This window comes from Phialemonium atrogriseum (genome assembly GCF_030411735.1).
Source record: "Phialemonium atrogriseum strain 8032-3 unplaced genomic scaffold QBC33scaffold_2, whole genome shotgun sequence".
NCBI lineage: Eukaryota > Fungi > Ascomycota > Sordariomycetes > Cephalothecales > Cephalothecaceae > Phialemonium > Phialemonium atrogriseum.
This window is the reverse complement of record NW_026848139.1, coordinates 1,028,809-1,050,352: the sequence shown is the minus strand read 5'-3', so window position 1 is coordinate 1,050,352 and position 21,544 is coordinate 1,028,809. Positions and strand designations below refer to the sequence as shown.

Below are 21,544 nucleotides of genomic sequence, written 5' to 3'. Positions count from 1 at the left end.
CACGACCTGCATTGCGCCTGCAGCAGTACCCAAGCGGCCCTCATAGGCCGCTCCTGAGGTGTCCTCTCTTTCCCTTCTTTGTGTTTACGCTCCTTCACACTTGTTCAAAAGGTGTGCCACCCCGGCCTCTCAATCAAAACGACCTCAGCACCCAAACTTCCAAACTCACCACCCACTCACCAACCTTACTTGACATCTACTCCTAATTCCGGTCTCCGAATACTCGCAGAATTCAAGTCCCCTTCCTCTGTCGCGCGCGAACAAACACGCCCTGTCGTCGTCAGAGCAGTGTTCCATCCATCTCGTCTGCAACAAAGTCTTCGCCATCCATATCTCCAAGACGGCGCGCTAGGAATATGAACAACGATAGCGCCCTAACACGATGATGAATTCGCCTCAATAGTGAGACAGCTCCATCCGACGGACCTTAGCGCAGCCGCCGTCCCAGAAAATCCCAATGCCACCAACCACCTGTGGAAGTCGACACCTTCCAGGGACAGAAAGAGCAATTGATCGTCAGGCGCGGAGGAGGAGTAGGAACTTGGCCTTGCCTAGCTCGCGGACGATTCTCCTTGCCGTACTCTCAGCATCTCCAGCAGCAATGGCGGCGTGCATTCCATTGCAAGGGTCGACAACTTGCTCGGCCTTCCAATCGTCCTCCGTATCAACCGACAGTTTTCTAGTCGGACTATTGTACGTAGCTCGGTTTACCTGTAGCTCTGGACTTGTCGCCCGCCGCTCGTTCCAGTGCCGCTCATACAGCCACCCCGATTGTACGATGCTGCCTGATCATCTGCTAATACTTTTCCACAGTCCCTTCCTCAAGTTTGTGTCCGACACGACTACCTTCGACGAGCAACTCACATCCTACGTGCAGACGAGTTACGTGCAGGAAAAGTCAGCCATTTCTCCCCAGGACTGTCCATCGCACATTCATCTAACCCATGGGTAGATTTCAAACCCTCCTAGGCTGTGAGGGCATCAGTCTCACAAACACCAGCAACCTCTATGCGCGCTTCACAACTACAGTAATTTGTAATGCTATCATCCAGAACTCGATCGAGCCCTGTGGTCTGTCGGCAGGCGAGTCGCGGCCTGTCTGCGCAGAAACATGTGTAAGTGAAGTTTGCTGTATCCCAGAATGTGTCTGGTTCTAACCGTGACCAGGCCCAATTTGCCGAAAGCGAGGCATATGTTGTCGCTGACGATGCAATCTGCTTGAACCCGAGAAGCGATTCGCTGCAGCAGATCATCCGGGCAGATTTCACCAATTGTGCTCTGCCAGCAAACTCACTATCGAGCAACAACTGCATTACAGGTATCACCAACGAACCAGAGAACTGCGGCTACGGCAACAGCACGTTGGGATTGTGCTCTTACTGCGCATCGGGCGGTATCAATTCAACTGACACGTGCTGCTACAACTCGGACGCCGAGAACCGTTGCGTCGGTGTTGTCTTGCCCACAATCACACCAAATATGACCTTTGTCACTCCGACGGCGTCTTCAACCTCGTCTCCGACAAGCAGTACCGCTGCTACCAGTGGCGGCCACCGTGGCTTGTCTGGAGGTGCTATTGCAGGAATAGTGGTCGGATCTGTGGTTGGTGTTGCACTTCTTGTGGCTCTGGTGTTTGCATGCATATTCCTGAGACGAAGGAGGCATGGAAGTCAGAATGGTAGCATTTTCAACCAGCCCTCGCCTGCCAGGAGAGGGGCATCTATGGGTCAAGCTGGGCCAGCTCCGGCCGCCGCCGTCGCACCACAGGGCTACGAGGTTTTGCCCGGTGGCCGGATTGCACGCATGTCGGCATTGGAAGGTCACTCGGGCGATTCCCCGTCTCGCCATGCCAAGGACGTTCCTGCTGCCGCCGTGGTCGGAGCCGCCGCTGGCTACGCCGCTGGAAGGAGGAGAGGGGACGATCATTCCTCGTCCGATGGATTCGGCGACAGCCCCGAGTCAGATCGAGGCGCTGCTGGCGTGCTTAGGCCGCCACCTACAACACTCCGCAGGAACGGCTCTCTTTCGAGCAACTCTGCTCTCGGAGGTGAAGATCCACAGTCCCCTACCAGTGCTGGCGGGATGTCGTCGCCGCCGGGGATGGCCAGCCAACAATCGGAACAGCTGCCATTTTTCAAGGACTACTACTCTCAGGATGACATCCATCCCGGGGAACGCGTCGCAGTCTTGTGGGCGTATCAGCCACGCGCGGCTGACGAGTTTGCTCTCGATCGTGGCGATATGCTCAAGGTGGTTGGCATCTGGGATGATGGGTGGGCCACTGGTGTCATGACGGACGACCGCGCAGAAGAGTGGGAGGCTCGACGTCAAGCTCAGCGAGACAGTGGCGTCTCTAACACGTCTGGCAGGGGGCGCGACGTATCGCCCCCGGTCAGTGGCGAGATCAAGGCCTTCCCACTGGTGTGTGTCTGCCTTCCGGAGCATTGGAGGAAAACGATCGAGGGGGATGGCTCGACAGAAACCGGATCAAGTGCTCATCAGTATACGACCGGATCTTGAAGCTGCCAAAGCGTCTGCGACCACGATGTTCGATCTAAACGTTGAATAATGTCTTGATGAAGATCTGGGGGCCTTTGAATCTGCATTGGCTGCGGCGTTCGGCATCACGCATCTTCCTTCCTCAGCCGTCCTGAATTCAAAACGGCTAGCTTCCCTCTCCTCTACAGTCCGGAGTCCCTATGCAGGGCATCTCGCTACTTTTCGCGCTGTTCATAGTCGCCATCGCAGGACGACTGATTGCCCAACCTCCGCCGGCCCCTGGAACATAGATACGGATACTTGCATTTGCGATATTACGCTCAGTGCCTTCACTTCTAAACGACCTAATTAATCTCATTCCGACGACCATCGCTTCGACTCGGGATCCCACACTGGAGGTCCTCGCGCCAAGCTACTGAGAGCCTGACACAACAGTCCCGACGAGCCGCGATGGTCCAGCACCAATACCACTGCGCCACTGCGCCCTCCCCTTTCGTTTCGTTGTTTATCTATATACCCGGCTTGCCAGAAAGGGCGTTTTGAAGAGGGAAAGGGGTCGGGGAGGGCCCTTGCTATGTAATTACACTTCTTTTTTGGCGGTCCAGGCGGCGTGGTTCCTGGCTGCTGTGACATATTACGGGGATGGAAGGAATGGAAGATGGACATCTTTCTTATTAGGGGGGCATGTGAGGTGCCGTTAACAAATAGCAAGATATTCCGTGGGCATCCATCAGACGAGTAGAGCTCTCAGTTTACATAGTTGGACGCCAAAAAAGAGAACAACTTGAACTACCGCTCCCTGTCCGCTGCTCTTGGCCCAAGTCTGAACTGAAGGACCCAATCAATACCTTGTGTGTGTCATGGTCTGCATCCGAGGCTCCGAGCTACATAGTTTCATCACCGGCGATGATGAAACTCGTGGGGCAGGGTCCGCCTTTCTTCCGGGTCTGGATGGTTTCCCACTAGTGTACAGTTGGGTTTGGTACTAAACCCATGCAGATGTTTACTCCGAGCCTGGTTGCCTGGTTCCCAAAACCTTAACAGAGGCGGTCCACAACGGGATGACGGGGGTTTGACCCCGGATCCTAAATTTCTGGATTTGACCGCTCTGGTCGCCGTCATATCACTGCCTCAGATCTTTATTCGGTAGCCATTCTGATGCCAGTGGACAAGCCGTTTGGTGCCAAGAGCTTCTTGAAACTACTTCGTCGTGGTATAAAACAGATTGCTGGTACCTAGGATAGGGTGGTTCTACGGCAGTACTGTCTATTTAGGTTCCTACCTAGGCATCGCTAGGAGTCTTGCAGCCATCCACGTGATCCCTCACCACTGAGATCTTATCTATTCGCGCTCTAATTGGACAGCGCTTGCGACTCTGGAGCCGCAGTCAACAGCACGTCACTGCTCACAAGTGTCCAAGCTCCTTAGAGCTCCATGACGAGCGAAATTGTAAACTCCTCTGTGGTCTGTTTGTGCTCGTCCCTGTTCAGGCCCAACTCGCGAAGAACCCAGGTGACTCCATAATCCGTTTCTTCGCCGGAGCCGGAATTTTGAACCACACGGAGTCATCATCGCGGTGACCAAGAGCGATTTGCGACGTTGACGGCCAAGATGAACACAAGGCCGCCATTCCCGAAACCCAGGTAGTGCACCCGACGGCCGTCATTGACCTGCCATCATGGGTCAGGGGTTTTCTCTGGCGACGCCGCCTGCCGGCGCTGCCAGCATCGATGTACCTGAACTTGCCGACTTGGTGTACGAGAAGTCGGTTGGAGCGGCACGGTTCATGAAGAGCATCCGGGCTCGACATCACGATGGAGTGGTGTTAGTGAAGGTCTTGATCAAGCCTTACCCGATGTCGCTGGAGAGATACAAGCATGAATTAATCCGTTAGTCAACGTTGACCTCTCTAAAGAATCCGAGCTCGCGGCTAACCTAGACTTCCACACAGGCGAAAGAAAGGCCCTGGCAGACATCCCGAATGCCCTCGGGTATCAACGGATTATCGAAACGGAAACGAACGGGTACCTCGCTCGGCAGTTCCTCTACAACTCCCTCTATGATCGGCTGAGCACCCGGCCATTCTTGGAGGACATCGAAAAGCGATGGCTTGCCTTCCAGCTCCTCTGCGCTCTCCGCGACTGCCACAGCCGGGACATTTATCACGGAGATATCAAGACGGAGAACACCCTCGTTACGTCTTGGAATTGGCTCTATCTCACCGACTTCTCATCTTCATTCAAACGAGTGATGCTGCCCGAAGACAACCCGGCCGACTTCTCTTACTTTTTTGATACCTCTGGCCGCCGAACATGTTATCTAGCACCGGAGAGGTTCCTCCCAATCGGCGAGGAAGCGGACCCCAATGCTAAGATTACCGGGGCGATGGATGTGTTCAGTGCGGGTTGTGTTATAGCGGAACTCTTCCTTGAGTCGCCCATCTTCAGTCTCAGCCAGCTGTACAAGTATCGTCGAGGCGAATATGACCCAAACATATCGCATCTCAGCCGAATACCGGACAAGCATCTCCGGGAAATGATAGCCCACATGGTCCAGCTAAAGCCAGAAGAAAGGTACTCTGCTAAGGAGTACCTGGATCTCTGGAAATCCAAGGTCTTCCCGGACTATTTCTATAGCTTCCTCCACCAGTACCTGGGACTGATTACCGACCCTTCGTCGGGCCAGTCACCCATCTCTGGAGCCACGAGGAATCTTGGCGAAGCTGACCAGAGGATTGAGCGTGTGTTCCTGGACTTTGACAAAATCTCTTACTTCCTAGGCTACAACGACGATGAGCTATCAAGCACCGAACAGCGAGCTCCTCGCCTGGGGCTTGGTCACTTTCCAGTGCGCCTCAACGTCCCAAACAACGAGCACTTTGTCTCGGGGGGGAAACAGCCGCCTGCGGATGACGGCACGCTAATATTCCTGACGCTCGTCGTATCTTCGTTGCGCAACACAGCCCGCTCCGAGGCCAAGATTAGAGCCTGCGACATCCTGCTTGCCTTCGCCGAGCGGTTAACAGACGAGGCCAGGCTGGATCGGGTTCTGCCATTCCTGATAGCCTTGCTGAATGACAAGGCTGACATCGTGGTGGTCGCTGCCATCAGGAGTATCACTCAACTGCTTGGCCTTGTCCAGGTCGTCACTCCCGTCAATTCGCATGTTTTCTTGGAATACATACTCCCGAGAATGCAAGTCGCATTGCTCGGCACGCACAGCACACCGACCCCCTTGGTCAGGGCAACGTATGCTTCGTGCATAGGACAGCTTGCTGCCACTGCCGGGCGATTCTTGGAAATGGCGGCTACTCTAAAGGCAGGCGGCTCGATCACAGCAACGGATCCCGAGGTCGAGCCAGGAAACGACGCGGATGCAGCATTCGATGGACTCTTTGATAATGCCCAGAGAGAACTCGTCGACCTGTTTGAAGCGCATACCAAGATCCTCATCGAGGACTCGGACCCATTTGTTCGACGAGCGTTTCTCAGCTCTGTCCCGGAGCTGTGCATGTTCTTTGGCACGGCCGAATCCAACGACATCATCCTAACCCATCTTAATACCTATCTGAACGACCGTGACTGGATGCTCAAATGCGCGTTCTTCGACACCATTGTCGGCATTGCCGCCTTTCTCGGCAGTGTTACACTGGAGAAGTTTATCCTCCCACTCATGATCCAGGCTCTGACTGACCAGGAGGAGTTTGTGGTGCAAGCAGCACTGCACTCCCTCGCCGAGCTTGCAAACTTGGGCCTTTTCTCCAAGTCGACGACATGCGAGCTTGTCAACGTTGCCGGGCGATTCACAATGCATCCCAATATCTGGATTCGTGAATCGGCTGCCGATTTCCTGTCCGCCGGGACAAGATATCTGAGTCCAGCTGACATCAGATGTATGGTCTTGCCATTGGTTAGGCCGTATCTAAAACCAGACATCATCCCGGATTTCTCTGAATTATCTCTCTTTGCTGCGCTCAAGAAACCTCTATCGCGCTCGGTTTTTGACCAAGCCTTGATATGGGCGTCGAAGCAAGACCGTGGAGACTTCTGGAGGTCGCTGAGGAAGCTGCGAGACCTTACATTCGGAGTGCAATCGACTATGGGACGAAACTCCAAAGATCTGAGTATCCAAGCTTTGAACAGGGCTCCAAGAAATGACGAGGACGAGCAGTGGATTTCGAAACTTCGAAACCTGGGCCTCACCCCTGAAGATGAACCCAAGCTTCTTGCGCTAAGGGAGTTCATCTGGCGCCTAAGTCAAATCAAATCGAGAGACTCGAAAACAAATGAACCCCCCGCGTCAAGCCCATTGAACAATGTGATGCCATTGAGAAGCCTTGGCATCACGCCGCAGACCATTCTATTTGACGAAGAGCCCCTTCGCCAGCCGCTTCTCATACCAGAGCAGGATGCGTCCGCGCCACGGACCATCACTGACGCCCTGCTTGACGCGTCGATGACCATCGATGACCCTGTTGGCCGCAAGAGACGGGCGGCATTGAATACCCACAGGTCACGCCTTAACAACCGTGGCAATGTCTCTCCCCTGTCTTCCGATGGCACACGCCCACTTGAAGAAGACTCTACCAGATCCCCAACGATCATCCTGACTGAGAACGGGACCCCCTCCGGGGCACAGGGCAAGGCGCCCGCCACCGGCACCTTGGAGGATGGTTCGGCCTCCCGGGACGGTCTGTCTCCCACGAGAAGGACCCTTCGGCATCAGCCCAGCGCGATGAGCCTCCTGAACCGCAAGGAAAGTGCAAAATCCGGACCCGAGACCAGCACAACGACGGCAAATGCATTTGGTGAAGTCGAGGGGCCATTTGTCCACAGTCCTCATCCGAGACCATCCTATACTGAGACAGACATCACCGAGGAGAACAATATCAGCGGACTGCGTGGGAATCATACGTACGCAGGAAATGATCCAAGTATACTCAAGATGCTTGATTCAATGTACATCGACAACTATCCCCATGACATTGCGGAATTCGGCCCGTTGGTCGCACCGGTCACTCGACGAAAACCGACCAAGAGCCCCTCGCAAGTCAACGACGATGGGTGGAGACCGACGGGGAAGCTGGTGGCTACGTTTTCGGAGCACGTTGGCGCTGTCAACCGCATCATGGTCGCACCAGACCATCTCTTTTTCCTGACGGGAGGAGACGATGGCTGTGTGAAAGTCTGGGATACTGCGAGGTTAGAGCGTAACAGTGCCCACCGATCGCGGCAGACGCATAGGCACGCCCAAGGTGCCAAGGTCTTGGCCCTCTGTTTTATCGAGAACACGCATTGCTTTGTCAGTTGCGCAAGCGACGGCAGCGTCCATGTGGTCAAGGTCGAGACCGGCGTCGTCGGCGGGACAGTACGCTATGGGAAGCTCCGGCTCCTGCGGGAATACCAGCTCGTCCAGCGAGAATTCGCCGTCTGGTGCGAACATTTCAAGCAAGAAGCTGCTTCGATCTTGATCCTGGCGACGAATAAGTCTCGTATCTTGGGCATTGATCTTCGGACGATGACCTTGCTTTATGTGCTGGAGAATCCAGTCCACCACGGAACCCCAACTTGCTTCTGTATTGACAGGAAGAGGAATTGGCTTTGTCTTGGGACCTCGCACGGCGTTCTCGACCTCTGGGATCTCCGCTTCAGGATGAGGCTAAAGGGCTGGGGCGTTCCCGGCAAGAGCTCGATCTACCGCCTGTTCATCCACCCGCTCAAGGGGCGAGGCAAGTGGGTGTGTGTTGCGGGAGGCACTGGGCAGGGCGAGGTCACCGTCTGGGACCTTGAGCGGACCCTCTGTCGCGAGATTTACAGGGTTGGCGGAAATAAGGAAGGGCCTAAGGGGTATCATCCCTGGGAAGTCGACGAGGACAAGCCGGAGGGCATGCTTGGAAGATTCGCGACGAATATCGAACCATTGGCCACGGGGAACGTCGACCGCGGGGTACGGACCATGATTGCCGGGACAGGCGCAACAGACGACCAGCGGGATGTGAGACATGCTTTCATCATCACTGCTGGCTCGGACAAAAAATTGAGGTTCTGGGACCTGGCCCGGATCGAGAACAGCACCGTCTTCAGCGGCCTGCAGGCTGACGAGGGCAGGCCCAGCTTCACGGCAAGCCATCCGACAACGTCCATGACGCTGAACACGGAACGGCTACCGAGGTTGGCGCCGCCCGTGTCAAGCGCAAACGGTGCCGCGGGGCCCTCCGGGACGAGCTCCAAGGCCCGCAACCACCCGTCGAGATCCACCGTGATCTCTCTCCAGCAGCAGCAGCTCCTCAAAAGCCACCTGGATGCTATTGTCGACGTTGCGCTGTTAGAATCTCCGTATACGATGTCTGTCTCGGCAGATCGAAGTGGTGTGGTTTTTGTATTCCAATAAGGAAACAACGATGCCAGTGTGGAGAGGAAACACGGCAGCTGGGAGCATAGCTGTGAACATTGCTAGATATAGGTACCTTGTAGCTAGAAGGCTTGGAGCCAATGATGAAGAACTGGGAAGGATCCCTACGATTTGAAGGTATTGAGGGTTAGGGTTGCTTGAAGTGATGCACTATCGCACTATCGGGTGGGGCTAGTACAGTACTATCAACGGATCTCTAAACTCTAAACTGCCTGATGTAACTGGTGCTGTACCTGGGCTCATTTTTCTTTACATCGCCCAAATTTCTCAGCCTTGTGAAACCCACGCGACAACACGCGCACAAGGCTTCGCACACAGAGTCGCATAAACCGGTATATTTCACGACTCAGGATACACGGCGATCTATACACCATATCCAATTGCTCCAGCATTTTAAAAGGTATCGCGTTGCTAAGATGAGGCTCACCGCGGAGCTCATCAACAACTCCCTCTCCTACCTCAACCCGCTGAAGGAGCGGGAACTGGATCTCCGAGGTGCGTTTGTGGAAAGGACAGATACTACACTTTAGAGCAGAGTTGATATCGATCTCTTTTTCCGGTCGGCAATAGGTCACAGAATTCCAACTATCGAGAACCTGGGTGTTGCAGGCGTGAGTGCTACCTCTTTTCGCTTCTTTCTCCGCTCTTGTTTTCCGGCAGCGCTGACTTAGAAAACCCAGCCCCACGATGCGATCGATTTCACCGACAATGACATCCAGGTGCTGGGGAACTTCCCCTTGTCACCGAGGATCCGGACACTGCTCCTAGCGCGCAATCGCATTAGCACCATCCAGCCGACCCTCCCCAATTCGATCCCGAACCTCAAGAACCTGGTCCTTGCGACAAATAACCTCACAGAGCTGTCGGACCTTGAAGTCCTTGGGAAGTTTGCAGGTCTGACCCACCTGGTATTGCTGGATAATCCGGTTACAAAGAAAGAGGTGTGTTCAAGATACAATCCTTGGATCTCCCAGTCCATCATTTAACCCTATTGGATGCGGGGCTGACATGGATGGAAGCACTACCGATATTGGGTTCTCTGGCTATGCCCCAGAGTACGATTCCTAGATTACGAGAAGGTCAAGGATGCAGAGAGGGAGAGGGCAAGGGAGCTGTTTGGGACAGCAGAAGAACCGACTGAGCTGGCTTCGACGGTAGGCGCTCACGTCCTTCATATTCCCCCCACTCCAGCCCCAATTGTACGATGGAGAAGGCTGACACATGGCAACAGCTCAAGGGCATCAAGTCCAAGACATTCGACGTCACTGCTAATGGCACGGCCGACGCCAGCTCCAGGCTCTCGCGACTCAAGCTGACGGACGGCGAGCGGAAGAAGTTGCAGGAGTTGATCAAGAAGGCCAGCAGCTTGGAGGAAATCATTCGGCTGGAAAAGGCGCTGCAGGAGGGGAGACTGCCTCCCGGAATCATGGTGGACGATGCTATGGAGGAGTGAAGCGGTTGGTACCCCACCACGCGGTGCTGGGTCGGCACCGGAAGTCGAGGGTTTGTTCTCGGGTGTTTGGGATACGGAGTGGTACCTAAAAATAGGGTGTCTTTTTCTCCCTTGTGCCAGCCATCTGGGGCTCATGATGTACAAAGTAACGAGTGTCGTGTTATATACGACCATTTCAACCATCGATCGGGGCATTATAAATAAATGCCTTGGGATTACAAATTCGTCATTTCTCAGAGTGATCATAATGGCAGAGTGAGTGACTGCCGCTAAAAATCGGAAACCCAACCAACCCTCCTCCCTCATCCCGTCATATCCACATCGCCGTCGTCCCCTTGCTGCGCCTGCCTCATCTCCAGCTCCAGCTGGGCGCCGGGGTCGTCGTCCCCCAACGCCCTGGAGGGGCCACGGCCGTTTGCGTCGCTCCCGTTCGCCGTCGCCGCCGACTTCTGCCTCTTGCCGTTGGGCAGGCCGCCCGCCGCCGCGGCGTCCTCTCCCGCCTTCTTCTTATCCTTCTCCCCGCCCTTCAGCTTCGCCCGGGTCGCCGCCGCCTGGTCCTTGACCTGCCTATAAGGGGCGGTCTTGGGGACGACGTCCTCGAGGAACTCGAGGTTATCGCGGTGGAGCACGGCGTTGGCTGTTCGTGCCAGGGTTAATTTTGTGGTATGCATACATGCATTTTTGGACGTGTATTGGGACGATTATGGGACAGGGGGAGGGAGCCGGGTCATGGTTCTGTACCTATGTCTTTGTACTGGATGTTTCTCCGCGGTTTGCGTTCCAGCTTGGCCAGGTTCTGGGCCTCTGTGGTGAGATGTTGGATGAACATTTCCTGTACCCCGAGGTCAGATTTTGGTTCGGTTCCTGGACGGCGGCCTCAATGTGCAGCCCTCGGGACCTTACCGTTGCTAGCGTGATGACAAACGCTGCGTTGTTGGAGCACACCGTGATGTCTGGGTCTACGGCAATGATCTTCTTCACTCTCGTTACTGTCCTCCGAGTCAGTCGCCTGCTGGATAGGATCTAGAGTCACTTTTGGGCCTTACAAGGGAGCTGAGTCTGGCCCGTTACCTCCTTCCGAGGCGGGATCGCTGTAGTGTTATATGGCATAATGACTGTCGAGCGACTCCTTGGCTGGCGTATGAGGACGAGTGGCGATCTGATAATGAGCAAGTCGGCTTTCTCAGGTGAGATGGCTGAGCAGAATGAGTAGAGTGAGCTGCTCTGCCTTGGTGGTAGTCAAAAGGCAAGCACAGAAGTCAGGATTATGGGATTGTATTGTCGTTCGTGCTTATCATGAACCAGTTAGAAGTCTGAATTAATCATGGTCGTCTCGATCTTAAAGATCCAAACGCGTGAACCGCAATCTTTTACCCCCGGGGTAGACGTAGCACTCTGGGGGCAATATGTAATTTGCACCCTGGAATCCCAGAACAGACAAGGGGCCGCGAGGGTGGGGGCGGAGCTCGCTATGTGCACTATGATAACCATCAGCCTTGCATTGGGACTCGGCTCTGCGATTGACGACAACCAGCCTCGAGCCAGGCTGAACAGAGCAACAGCAATTCCGAATCCAGCATTCAGATCTAGAGGTTCTCGACCCCCGATCTGGTCCCTCCATATCCTTGCCAAATGTTTGGAATCGCGGACATGATGCCGACGATTGTGCCATGAATTCCCGATCAACATCATTCCAGGCGCCAAATACGCATCCAGCTCGACGACCATCTGTAGGATCTCGCTTGTCCTTTGCGGTATCGTCCGCAGAGAGGGGAGAGAGTCAGAATGGGTCTGGCATTGCGGCGGAGCACCAGATAGAGGAGGAGATTGCGGAGATTAAGAGATATGAGGTATGGCGCCTGTTTCACCTCCACCCCCCCTCACCATTTGCTAACGCTGCTTTAGGATTTCACGACAATAGGTACGCCTGCCAACCCCCGTTCGCGCGCAGCATATTCCCCGGTTGCTAACGAAGACGGATAAGACTGGGTGCAAGACGCGGCTAGAGAGCAGTTGAGGAAAGCGAGACGGAGGCGCAACGCCGGCCACTTCGACCGAGCCGCCCGCTTTGACTGGAGATACAGGCTGTGGAAGTCTTACGACGCTGCGCAAGGATGGCTCGTCATCACGCTTATAGGTGCGGCTATTGGCCTGAATGCGGCCTTCCTCAACATCATCACGGAATGGCTCTCCGACATCAAGCTCGGATACTGCACAACAGGTTTCTACCTCAACGAGGACTTCTGCTGCTGGGGGGAGGACAATGGTATGTTGTGACCCTTTTTCTTCCCGCGGACGGAGATGCTGACGTATTATAGGTTGCGCGGACTGGCATCGGTGGACACGTGTTGAGCCTGTGAACTACATCATCTACATCGTATTTGCAGTAAGATACATCACCGCCCTACCCTGGAGAGGACCATGATACTAAAATCACCTCCAGGCTCTGTTTGCCTTTACGTCTGCAACTTTGGTCAAGTCATATGCCCCTTACGCGGCTGGGTCGGGCATTTCCGAGATCAAGTGCATCATTGCAGGGTTCGTCATGAAGGGCTTTCTCGGCCTGTGGACGCTGATCATCAAGTCCGTCGCCCTTCCCCTGGCGATCGCATCCGGAATTTCTGTCGGAAAGGAGGGCCCCAGTGTGCACTATGCCGTGTGCACCGGAAATGTCATTTCGAAACTCTTTGAGAAGTACAGGCGGAACGCTTCCAAGACCCGCGAGATTCTCAGCGCCTGTGCTGCTGCCGGCGTCGCAGTGGCCTTCGGAAGCCCCATTGGGGGTGTCCTATTCTCCCTTGAGGAGATGTCTAGCCACTTCCCGCTCAAGACCATGTGGCGCACCTACTTCTGCGCCCTTGTCGCGACGGCTGTTCTGTCAGCCATGAATCCTTTCCGGACTGGTCAGTTGGTCATGTTCCAGGTCAAATACGATCGGTCCTGGCACTTCTTCGAGGTCGTCTTCTACATCTTTATCGGCATATTCGGTGGCCTTTACGGGGCCTTCGTTATTAAGTGGAATCTGCGAGCGCAAGCTTTCCGAAAGAAGTATCTCGCCAACTACGCCATTCTCGAAGCCACCCTGCTGACAGTGGCGACCGGGATCATCTGTTACCCGAACGCCTTCTTGCGCATCGATATGACGGAGAGCATGAAGATCCTATTCTTGGAGTGCGAGGGGGCAGAAGATTATCACGGGCTATGCGAAGCTGAACACCGGCTGAGTAACATTCTGTCCCTGTTCCTGGCAACGATCATCCGGATCTTCTTCGTCATCATATCTTATGGCTGCAAAGTTCCGGCTGGCATATTCGTCCCTTCCATGGCAATTGGCGCAACATTCGGACGAACGGTTGGAATCATCGTGCAGGCCATCCGCGATGCCTATCCGCAGAGTGTCTTTTTCTCGTCTTGCGAGCCAGATGTGCCGTGCATCACACCAGGCACATATGCCTTCCTTGGTGCCGCCGCTGCTCTCAGTGGCATCATGCACATCACAATCTCGGTTGTCGTCATTATGTTCGAGCTAACCGGGGCTCTTACCTATATTCTCCCGACCATGATTGTGGTCGGCGTAACGAAGGCTGTTGGTGAGTTGTTTGGCAAAGGGGGTATTGCGGATCGGATGATTTGGTTCAGTGGATTCCCCTTCTTGGACAACAAAGAGGGCCACAACTTCGGTGTCCCGGTCTCTCAGGTCATGACTACAGATGTTGCCTCGATACCAACAACCGGCATGACTCTGAGAGCCGTCGAGCGCCTCCTTCGCCATGACAAGTACCAAGGCTTCCCCATCGTCGAAAACGACAACTCCAAGATCCTAGTCGGTTACATCGGACGCACGGAACTTCGATATGCTATCGATCGAGCCAAGCGCGAGAGGTCCCTGGATCCGCTTGCCAGATGCACATTCTCACCTCCTGCCCCGAATACGGTGACACCGATGGCTGCGACGGCGAGCCTGGACCCCATGTCATCCACGTCTGTTGACTTCAGCCGTTACGTGGATTCCGCGCCCGTCACCGTCCACCCACGCCTCCCACTCGAGACTGTGATGGAGCTGTTCCGCAAGATCGGACCCCGCGTCATCCTCATCGAGTACCACGGCCACCTCACCGGCTTGGTCACGGTGAAGGACTGCCTCAAGTACCAGTTCAAGGTGGAGGCGGCCGAGCACCCACGCGACGATCACCACGCCGTGGAGGGCGACGAGAAGCTGTGGAACCTCATCAAGTCCGCGGCTGGCTGGCTGTCCGACAAGGTCTCCAACGTGTCCGGGGGCAGGATACGGCTGCGTGACTCGTTCGACGGCGGGAGAGGCGGTGGTGGTTCCGGGCAGATCTTGGACGGCACGGAGGAACTGGCCGATGACGAGGGGGTGGAGCTGGAGGCTAGGTAGTTGATTTTTGGCGTTTCTTGGATCAGTTAGATATGAATATAATTCTAGTCATTTGTTCTCGTCTCAAATCACCCTTCTAGGTCACAAACTGATATCCATGTCCGGTGATCGTAATTCAATCAGAGAACATGCTATGAGACTATTGATTTACATCGAGATAACTCTATATTGCTTACTTTTCGATAGCTAAAGCTATCACCATCGCTAGCATATATTTTAACATTATGCTTAAATATGTGGACGGGAAGGGCCGAAGCACTAAGATATGTATATTGAAGACCCCCAGATCTTTCAGCGGCGTTCAAAATAATCTCACAGGGAAAGGGAGCCAAGTTCGACAAGGGCCTCGCCTAGCTTCTCGACAATCAATCGGAATCACCAAGGTCCAAAATGTCCTCATCCTCCCCGTCCACCGCTTTCGACTCCGGGACGAGCCCGTCCATCAGATGGGCGTGCTGGGAGCTGCCCGGGTGGTCCGCCGTAGTGGAACGGTCACCATCCTCGTCGCCGCTCTCCGGCTCCAGGCTCTCGTCCTTCCGGCCGACAATCACGTTGCCGGCGACCAGCATGGAGGCGCCGAGCCACCACAGCGGTGGGAGGGACTCGGAGAAGATGGCTGAGCCGAGGATTGCGGTGATGACGAAGTTGGATGATGTGTTCATGATCGACACTTGGGTCGTGGAATTGCCCCGTTTCAGAGCGGCGGTGAAGAGCGTCCACATCTTGAGAGCATGTTAGCTTGTCGTGGCTTGGTGTTTGTGACGCTGCCGTCCTTGGCTGTCTGTGAAGCCCCTAGGATACACGATCCCATACGCAAAAGAAGGAAGCAGCTCAACTGCCGCTCGGCAAGAGACTTACAATTCCATTAAATACAAGGTTTAGTCCAAAGAAAATCTGTTTGCATCAATACGTCAGCACCCCCAGCATGCAAATCTGAGGCCTTTTTTGGTTGCATTGGATATCACAGAAACTCACAGCTCTAACAATAAACTCTATGACGTATTCAGCATCTGAGAGGCCGAATAGTCTGGCGATACTTTGCGAAAAGCTCGATGTGAGTTCCGTAGTTGTGCTGCAAGTTTTGTGAGCAGGTTTCCCAACAGCATCGCCGAATTGCACCTAAGCCAAAACCAATTGCCCTTCCGCCGGCTACCTGGGCATGTAGATACGGCTGTATAACTGTGGCAAAACAGAGAGATGGCGAGCTCCAGGGTCTTTTCCACAAGCGAAAACGAGGCCTCGACAAAATCAACGACGAAGACTTACAGCTTAGCAAAGACGCCGTTGAAGGCGGCACAGGCGCCGCTCGCGAGGGCCAGAATCAGCCATTGATTCCCGCGGGCCGATGTCCTCGACGACATGGCGGAAGCGTCGTCTTTGACTACCTTTGCATCTAGCAGTCGACTTCCCTCTTGCGACTGCGGTTCCCCTCCTCGTGTACTAATACCAGATTGCAGTTGCGTCGTCGAGGCGAAAGAGGATGTCTGGCTGGCTGGGGGAGGATGACCAGCGACTCGACGTTGGCGCGGCGTTTCTGGCATTGTTTCCTGGGGTGGGTGGCGAGTAAGCATGGCGAAAGAGAGCCAAGGCGGGAAACGGTGGGCCTAAACTGCGAGCTGGATCCAGGCGACAGCACCGCCTCGCAAACGGGGGGATCCCTGTTTCAACGGTGATTTGCCCAACGTATTCGAATATTAGTAGCATAAAACACTGACTTGCCGTAAGAGTCGAACAATGTTAAACATTGCGGGATGGCTTTACCTGTGCTGAGTTTCGCACGGCCAGTACTGGCAGAGCACGGCCGGACTGTGGACAGCATCACCGCCAATACGGTCTTCGAAATTATTGTTGCCATGTTCGGCTGTTAGCGCTGGCTTGAGTGACAGGATCGCTACGATTTACAAGACCTTTGGGTTAACTCAAAGCCAGGTCAGATATCAAATTGCCTTGTCACAGTGTCTCTCCATGCGGCTCAGGCACCGCTCTTAGAATATGCAACGTATGACTAGGGCAGAAACACTGGCTGCGATGTCTCACTTGCATAGCCCATCCGATTGGCTCCTATGGTCGTTATCAGATATTGCCCGACTCGGGCTGAGCATGCAGTGTTCCGGTATTGCAAGGCTGGATCACATCATGTCATGAAGGAGAGCTGCACTGCTACCTGAAAATGGCAATGTATTTTTATGAGATGTAGGCAGCATCAATCTCCATGCTTTCGCCCGTCTTTCGTGGCCCAGGCAAAATCACTGCTAACGATAAGGCGCCGTTCCCTAAGACCCAACCCGACCTTGACCTTGAACCATGACCAATGAACGCCGTTTCAATGCAAATCCATGCCGAAACCAATACTGTACAACCATCGGGCGTGTCGCAGACCATCTCGAGATGTAACCATTCTCACGCAGAGGCCCGCCCCCCTCGTAGATCTCCGCCGTCTTCTCGGGCTCGTCGACCCGATCTCACGTCGGTAGTTCTGATAGATGATTCCATTCAGGCTACTGTCCTTCGGGGCGCTTGGCGTTGCAGCTAACAATCTTAACCTTATCCGCAGTGACTGTCTGCGCGCCGTTCTCCATCTTGAACGTGACGTTCTTGATCAGGAAGGTCCAAACCTCATCGCAGAACCGATAGGTATCGAGCGACCCCTATGTTTCGGGAACAGGCTGTTAGAATCCACGCATGACGGCCGCGCCCTCCGTTGTCAGGGTCAGGCTGGGCTCACCTTGAATGTAAGGCGGGCCTTGACCTTATCAGAGAGGGTCTCGGCAATGGCGCGATCAAAGTTGGATAGGATTTTCATGGCCAACTGAGGATCGATGCGCTGCTCTCCGATGAGATCGTCGAGCGTATCGGTCAGGGTCATGCCGATGCTGTATTGAGAGGCATGGTGGTTAGTAAAGTGTATAGCAATCACCAGTCATGCTGGGCAGTAGTAAGGAGGGACTGGCGGTTGTACCTGCTACGGCGGTACAGCTCGTAGAAAGTTGGACCGTTGCTCGCCATCTTGTCCCGCTCCTCAGTGATGTCGTCGCGGGTTTGTTAGGTGTTGGGGGGGGAATGGCCTTTAAATATGATGAGGGGGAAGAAGAAGGCCAATGAAACGAGGTCACGTTTGGCGGCCTGCCTGGAATGAGTCAGCAAGGCTCCACTTGATTTACTATTAGTTCGCTGATTCACGTGACCTTTCCAAGAGCTCTGGTACCTGTTAGCAGCAGCTGGGGAGGAGTGGGCGACGGGATTACGCTGCCACCTCAACCTGTTATCGTTGATTGAATCGAATCACGACCGAAGCCCACGTCAACCAAGCTCGAATATCTCGAAGTAATAGGGGCAAAATGAGCTTGGCGTATGGAGCTGGCGGCATAGGAACCAGCCTTGCCGTGGTGGGAGCTTGTGAGTCCGATGTCCTGGCTGCCAGGTCCCCACGAGGGCGCGTAGCTAATACGATTGATTGCCTTCAGATATGCTCTTCACTGGCAGCGGCGAAGCCTTCAATGTATGTCGAGGGGCTCTATCCGATTCCAAAGTCCACCGTTCTGACAAGAAGATTACCAGGTCGGCGCTTTCCTCGAGGCAGTTTCCCCATTCGCGTGGGCAGACTTAGGCATCGCCCTCTGCATCGGTCTATCTGTGGTTGGAGCAGCATGGTAGGCCGAACGCCGAAATACAACTGTGCGATGACATCTCTCTAACTTGACCAACCCATGCAGGGGCATCTTCATCACAGGGTCGTCTATCCTCGGTGGTGGCGTGAAGGCGCCGCGGATCCGAACCAAGAACCTGATCTCGATCATCTTCTGCGAGGTCGTCGCCATCTACGGCGTCATCATGGCTATTGTGTTCTCGTCCAAGCTCAACGCAGTTGAGGGCGCAGAGTTGTATTCGGGGAATGCGTACTATACCGGTTACGCGTTATTCTGGGCGGGCCTGACAGTCGGCATGTGCAACCTCATTTGCGGCGTGTCTGTCGGCATTAACGGCAGTGGTGCTGCTTTGGCTGATGCTGCCGACCCGTCAATGTACGTCTCCTATTACGGTCTGTTGCTACTTGCTCTCAACTAATCTCTCCGACTCGTTAGGTTTGTCAAGATCCTCGTCATCGAGATCTTCAGCTCCATCTTAGGCCTATTTGGCCTGATCATTGGCTTGCTTGTGGCTAGCAAAGCGGATGACTTCGGTCTCAATAAATAGACATCCGCAACCCCGCCCCGTCATGATACCGGTGTGATACCGGTCATGTCAACTACTTGCCCATCAAATTATTACTTGATGGCAGCATTGCCCTTGGCGTTCAGGAGAGGCAAGGTCTGGGAAAGCATTTATTTCATCCATGTAGAATAGGTACTCATGCATTGTATCCGTATTGTATAAACGGTCGTGATCTAGTTTCGCCGCCAGTAGTTCCAAGTCCTACACAGTCTTGCGGTTTGGTAGTATGCCCATCCCCACCATAAATTCATATCCAGTCAGTCTTCTGATTAGCAGGTGCTGGTGATAGGCCCTGTTGCTCTCTGCATGTCCAAACTCCTTTGACTCCCCAAAACCTAGCTTATAAGATCCTCAGTCACATGTTGATTGCAGAAGCCTGGGTCTATACCAGGGATACTCGTACTCGAAATCCGTCCCGATTAGGAAAGCTGTAGCCTCAAATAAAGATCCGGCGTGAAACAATCTGTATCAGTGGGTTGATTTCCTTGATTTGAATGCCGATTTCAGGAATCAACACGTAAACTACCCATCAAAAGGGCATCGACCTTCGTCCCCCTGGGCAACGGCTCCTCGCCACTCGGCATGCAGAGGAGCGCGTTTGCTCGGCGCAAGCTTCCGACCTTGGAGCTTCTCTGTCCGCCCGTGCTGGCAGCCGACAGCACCCCATCGTTCCCCACGGAGACGACGGCGCGGTGATACTCTGGCCGCACCTTGTCCAGGGGGAAATCGTGGGCGAGGACGGCCGGGACCCTTGGGAGACCAGGGGGTGATACCCCGGACATGCGGTGAAGCGAGGGGAGGACGAAGAGGTGGAATGTCACCAGGGCGGAGGCCGGGTTCCCCGGCAGCGAGAAGACCGCCTTGAATACTCTCTGACCGGCGTTGTCCTTCACCGGGACTGTCGCGAAGGTGGTCGGCTTGCCAGGCTTCATCGCCACCCGGCCAAAATGGATGGTGCCGCCTAATGAACGCTCGATGGTGGGTTTTAGGAGATCCAGCTCGCCCATCGACACACCTCCCGTGGTGATGAGCAAGTCGACCCGTCGCAGACCGTCGCGGAGAGTCTCTTCTAGGCTGCTCGGCTTGTCACTTGCGATGCCGAGGTCGACGACCTCGTAGCCCCAATGCTTAACAGCTGAGATCAAGGTAGGCCTGTTTGTATCCCGTACCTCGCCATGCTGTAGTTCATCTCGCCGGTTATGTTCGACGAGCTCGTCTCCGGTTGATAGAATGCCCACTACCGGGCGTCGATATGCTTTAACATCTGCCACTCCCACAGAGGCCAGGAGCCCAATTTCGCCGCCGACTGCCGAGATCTGTTCACCCTTCTCAAGTATCACTGAACCCTTCTTGACGTCGCTCCCAATCTCCCGGATGTTCTCCCCATCCTTGACGCCATCTGCAAGGATCTCAACCTCCTTCTCCTCCTGGCCGTCCTCAGTCTTCGACCTGAGCACGGTATCCTCAACCATAATCACCGAGGTCGCACCGGGAGGGAGCGGGGCCCCGGTTGTGATCCTGGCAATCTGCCCTTCCTCGAGAGGCCCCCCGACCTCTCCGGGAGACGCATGGGAGATGGCGGACACGGTGAACACGCCCTTCATGTTTCCATCCTGTGGTACGACGACGGCATAGCCGTCGACTATGCTCGCCCTGAACGCCGGAACGTCTTCCCTGGCGGACACATCCTCGGCGAGGACCGAACCTACCAGACTCTCGTCCACCGCCGCAGAGACGACCCGGGGCTCAGGCGTGTGCTCGCTTATCAGGCTCAGGGCATCGTCGACGGAGAGCATCGAGTACGGGGAGGACCTGTGTCTCCGGCTGGGTCCTAGGCTGGGGTCGTTCGACTTCGGGTTCTCGCCGGCCTTGGTATGCCTGACGAGACCACCGTGACCATGCCCGTGGCCGTGCCCATGACCGGGATCGTGACTGTGGTCGTGGCCATGGCCATGGTTATCGTGACGATGCCCCGCAGGCTGTGACGGGCCAGCACCGTAGCCAATTCCGGCATCCTTTTCCAGCCTCTTCACGCCCCCCGAATGAAGGGACCTCGAGTCCGCCCCGGACGCCTGCAGACAAGCATGCGGCAGGGTTCTGATCACGGCCTGCAGGTTCTCCCTAGCCCCCTTGGGGGATCCGGGGAGGGTGATGATAACGGTGTTGTTCCTCACGCCGGCCACGGGGCGCGACATCATGGCGAACGGGGTCACGGCCAGCGACGCGGCGAGCATGCCGTGGACGAGGCCCGAGGCGTGCCTGTGCAGCAGCGCCGACACGGCCTCGGGGGTGTGGTCGGCGACGGCGAAGCCCGTGCCGCCCGTGGTGACGACGAGGTCGACGGCGTCGGGGATGTCGGCCCAGAGCATGATCTGGCGCTGGATCTGGGCCACGGCATCGGTCACGATCTTAGTCTCCACCACCGTCCACTGGCGGCCTCCCTCCTTGTCGAAGACGTCGCGCAGCGTTACGTCGGCAGCATCGGAGGAAGGGTCCTTGGCTGCTGTTGTTGAGACAACGAGAATTGCCGCTCTCAAACTCGTCTTGGACGCCATGGGGTGCTACAGGAC

The 21,544-nt window shown here is 55.2% G+C and overlaps 9 protein-coding genes across 9 annotated transcripts; 5 read left to right on the top strand and 4 right to left on the bottom strand.

Annotated features, from left to right (window-relative positions):
* The first annotated feature begins 235 nt into the window (after positions 1 to 235).
* QBC33DRAFT_159402 (uncharacterized protein) lies at positions 236 to 2,687 on the top strand. The gene is made up of 4 exons (XM_060422232.1): positions 236 to 693; positions 814 to 897; positions 953 to 1,115; positions 1,168 to 2,687. Exons 1-4 carry the CDS (start codon positions 458 to 460, stop codon positions 2,518 to 2,520), a joined length of 1,836 nt encoding a protein of 611 aa, XP_060287854.1. The 5' UTR covers positions 236 to 457; the 3' UTR covers positions 2,521 to 2,687.
* A 1,220-nt stretch (positions 2,688 to 3,907) lies between these two features.
* On the top strand, positions 3,908 to 9,148 carry QBC33DRAFT_565788 (ARM repeat-containing protein). The gene is made up of 2 exons (XM_060430429.1): positions 3,908 to 4,388; positions 4,451 to 9,148. The coding sequence occupies exons 1-2, from the start codon at positions 4,178 to 4,180 to the stop codon at positions 8,887 to 8,889; spliced, it is 4,650 nt and encodes a 1,549-aa protein (XP_060287853.1). The 5' UTR covers positions 3,908 to 4,177; the 3' UTR covers positions 8,890 to 9,148.
* QBC33DRAFT_524259 (L domain-like protein) lies at positions 9,140 to 10,585 on the top strand. The gene is made up of 5 exons (XM_060426723.1): positions 9,140 to 9,405; positions 9,481 to 9,521; positions 9,591 to 9,851; positions 9,930 to 10,064; positions 10,142 to 10,585. The coding sequence occupies exons 1-5, from the start codon at positions 9,327 to 9,329 to the stop codon at positions 10,361 to 10,363; spliced, it is 738 nt and encodes a 245-aa protein (XP_060287852.1). The 5' UTR covers positions 9,140 to 9,326; the 3' UTR covers positions 10,364 to 10,585.
* Positions 10,414 to 11,933, bottom strand: QBC33DRAFT_524255 (histone-fold-containing protein). Its single transcript, XM_060426722.1, has 4 exons — positions 11,410 to 11,933; positions 11,267 to 11,352; positions 11,105 to 11,195; positions 10,414 to 11,000 (listed from the first exon to the last, which is right to left on the bottom strand). Exons 1-4 carry the CDS (start codon positions 11,471 to 11,473, stop codon positions 10,666 to 10,668), a joined length of 576 nt encoding a protein of 191 aa, XP_060287851.1. The 5' UTR covers positions 11,474 to 11,933; the 3' UTR covers positions 10,414 to 10,665.
* Positions 11,827 to 14,825, top strand: QBC33DRAFT_484812 (chloride channel). The gene is made up of 5 exons (XM_060425398.1): positions 11,827 to 12,213; positions 12,269 to 12,284; positions 12,348 to 12,629; positions 12,682 to 12,749; positions 12,807 to 14,825. The coding sequence occupies exons 1-5, from the start codon at positions 12,034 to 12,036 to the stop codon at positions 14,760 to 14,762; spliced, it is 2,502 nt and encodes an 833-aa protein (XP_060287850.1). The 5' UTR covers positions 11,827 to 12,033; the 3' UTR covers positions 14,763 to 14,825.
* A 10-nt stretch (positions 14,826 to 14,835) lies between these two features.
* Positions 14,836 to 16,746, bottom strand: QBC33DRAFT_524248 (uncharacterized protein). Its single transcript, XM_060426721.1, has 5 exons — positions 16,524 to 16,746; positions 16,029 to 16,309; positions 15,738 to 15,834; positions 15,621 to 15,656; positions 14,836 to 15,484 (listed from the first exon to the last, which is right to left on the bottom strand). Exons 2-5 carry the CDS (start codon positions 16,301 to 16,303, stop codon positions 15,128 to 15,130), a joined length of 765 nt encoding a protein of 254 aa, XP_060287849.1. The 5' UTR covers positions 16,304 to 16,309; positions 16,524 to 16,746; the 3' UTR covers positions 14,836 to 15,127.
* Positions 16,747 to 16,911: 165 nt separating this feature from the next.
* On the bottom strand, positions 16,912 to 17,873 carry QBC33DRAFT_524244 (putative transcription initiation factor iia gamma chain protein). The gene is made up of 3 exons (XM_060426720.1): positions 17,722 to 17,873; positions 17,488 to 17,635; positions 16,912 to 17,410 (listed from the first exon to the last, which is right to left on the bottom strand). The coding sequence occupies exons 1-3, from the start codon at positions 17,766 to 17,768 to the stop codon at positions 17,261 to 17,263; spliced, it is 345 nt and encodes a 114-aa protein (XP_060287848.1). The 5' UTR covers positions 17,769 to 17,873; the 3' UTR covers positions 16,912 to 17,260.
* A 74-nt stretch (positions 17,874 to 17,947) lies between these two features.
* On the top strand, positions 17,948 to 19,230 carry QBC33DRAFT_565782 (ATP synthase subunit C-domain-containing protein). Its single transcript, XM_060430428.1, has 5 exons — positions 17,948 to 18,158; positions 18,227 to 18,261; positions 18,321 to 18,412; positions 18,476 to 18,784; positions 18,845 to 19,230. The coding sequence occupies exons 1-5, from the start codon at positions 18,101 to 18,103 to the stop codon at positions 18,954 to 18,956; spliced, it is 606 nt and encodes a 201-aa protein (XP_060287847.1). The 5' UTR covers positions 17,948 to 18,100; the 3' UTR covers positions 18,957 to 19,230.
* A 247-nt stretch (positions 19,231 to 19,477) lies between these two features.
* QBC33DRAFT_444530 (molybdenum cofactor synthesis domain-containing protein) lies at positions 19,478 to 21,529 on the bottom strand (the record flags this gene model as incomplete). Its single annotated transcript, XM_060424279.1, has 1 exon — positions 19,478 to 21,529. One exon carries the CDS (start codon positions 21,527 to 21,529, stop codon positions 19,478 to 19,480), a length of 2,052 nt encoding a protein of 683 aa, XP_060287846.1.
* Between the last annotated feature and the right edge of the window lie 15 nt (positions 21,530 to 21,544).

Coding starts and splice junctions, on each gene's coding strand:
- QBC33DRAFT_565788 (XM_060430429.1), top strand. CDS start 4,178: ATGGGTCAGGGGTTTTCTCTGGCGACGCCGCCTGCCGGCGCTGCCAGC. Junction 4,389..4,450: donor ATACAAGCATGAATTAATCC/GTTAGTCAACGT, acceptor ACTTCCACACAG/GCGAAAGAAAGGCCCTGGCA.
- QBC33DRAFT_565782 (XM_060430428.1), top strand. CDS start 18,101: ATGAGCTTGGCGTATGGAGCTGGCGGCATAGGAACCAGCCTTGCCGTG. Junction 18,159..18,226: donor CCTTGCCGTGGTGGGAGCTT/GTGAGTCCGATG, acceptor GATTGCCTTCAG/ATATGCTCTTCACTGGCAGC. Junction 18,785..18,844: donor GATGCTGCCGACCCGTCAAT/GTACGTCTCCTA, acceptor CCGACTCGTTAG/GTTTGTCAAGATCCTCGTCA.
- QBC33DRAFT_524259 (XM_060426723.1), top strand. CDS start 9,327: ATGAGGCTCACCGCGGAGCTCATCAACAACTCCCTCTCCTACCTCAAC. Junction 9,406..9,480: donor GCGGGAACTGGATCTCCGAG/GTGCGTTTGTGG, acceptor GGTCGGCAATAG/GTCACAGAATTCCAACTATC. Junction 9,852..9,929: donor ATCCGGTTACAAAGAAAGAG/GTGTGTTCAAGA, acceptor CATGGATGGAAG/CACTACCGATATTGGGTTCT.
- QBC33DRAFT_159402 (XM_060422232.1), top strand. CDS start 458: ATGCCACCAACCACCTGTGGAAGTCGACACCTTCCAGGGACAGAAAGA. Junction 694..813: donor AGTTTTCTAGTCGGACTATT/GTACGTAGCTCG, acceptor ACTTTTCCACAG/TCCCTTCCTCAAGTTTGTGT. Junction 1,116..1,167: donor CTGTCTGCGCAGAAACATGT/GTAAGTGAAGTT, acceptor AACCGTGACCAG/GCCCAATTTGCCGAAAGCGA.
- QBC33DRAFT_524248 (XM_060426721.1), bottom strand. CDS start 16,303: ATGCCAGAAACGCCGCGCCAACGTCGAGTCGCTGGTCATCCTCCCCCA. Junction 15,657..15,737: donor TAGAGTTTATTGTTAGAGCT/GTGAGTTTCTGT, acceptor TGATGCAAACAG/ATTTTCTTTGGACTAAACCT. Junction 15,485..15,620: donor ACCTTGTATTTAATGGAATT/GTAAGTCTCTTG, acceptor CATGCTCTCAAG/ATGTGGACGCTCTTCACCGC.
- QBC33DRAFT_524244 (XM_060426720.1), bottom strand. CDS start 17,768: ATGGCGAGCAACGGTCCAACTTTCTACGAGCTGTACCGCCGTAGCAG. Junction 17,636..17,721: donor GAGCTGTACCGCCGTAGCAG/GTACAACCGCCA, acceptor CTCTCAATACAG/CATCGGCATGACCCTGACCG. Junction 17,411..17,487: donor AGGCCCGCCTTACATTCAAG/GTGAGCCCAGCC, acceptor CCCGAAACATAG/GGGTCGCTCGATACCTATCG.
- QBC33DRAFT_484812 (XM_060425398.1), top strand. CDS start 12,034: ATGAATTCCCGATCAACATCATTCCAGGCGCCAAATACGCATCCAGCT. Junction 12,630..12,681: donor CTGCTGGGGGGAGGACAATG/GTATGTTGTGAC, acceptor GACGTATTATAG/GTTGCGCGGACTGGCATCGG. Junction 12,750..12,806: donor TCATCTACATCGTATTTGCA/GTAAGATACATC, acceptor AATCACCTCCAG/GCTCTGTTTGCCTTTACGTC.
- QBC33DRAFT_524255 (XM_060426722.1), bottom strand. CDS start 11,473: ATGCCATATAACACTACAGCGATCCCGCCTCGGAAGGAGGTAACGGGC. Junction 11,353..11,409: donor GGGCCAGACTCAGCTCCCTT/GTAAGGCCCAAA, acceptor CTCGGAGGACAG/TAACGAGAGTGAAGAAGATC. Junction 11,196..11,266: donor TTGTCATCACGCTAGCAACG/GTAAGGTCCCGA, acceptor CTCGGGGTACAG/GAAATGTTCATCCAACATCT.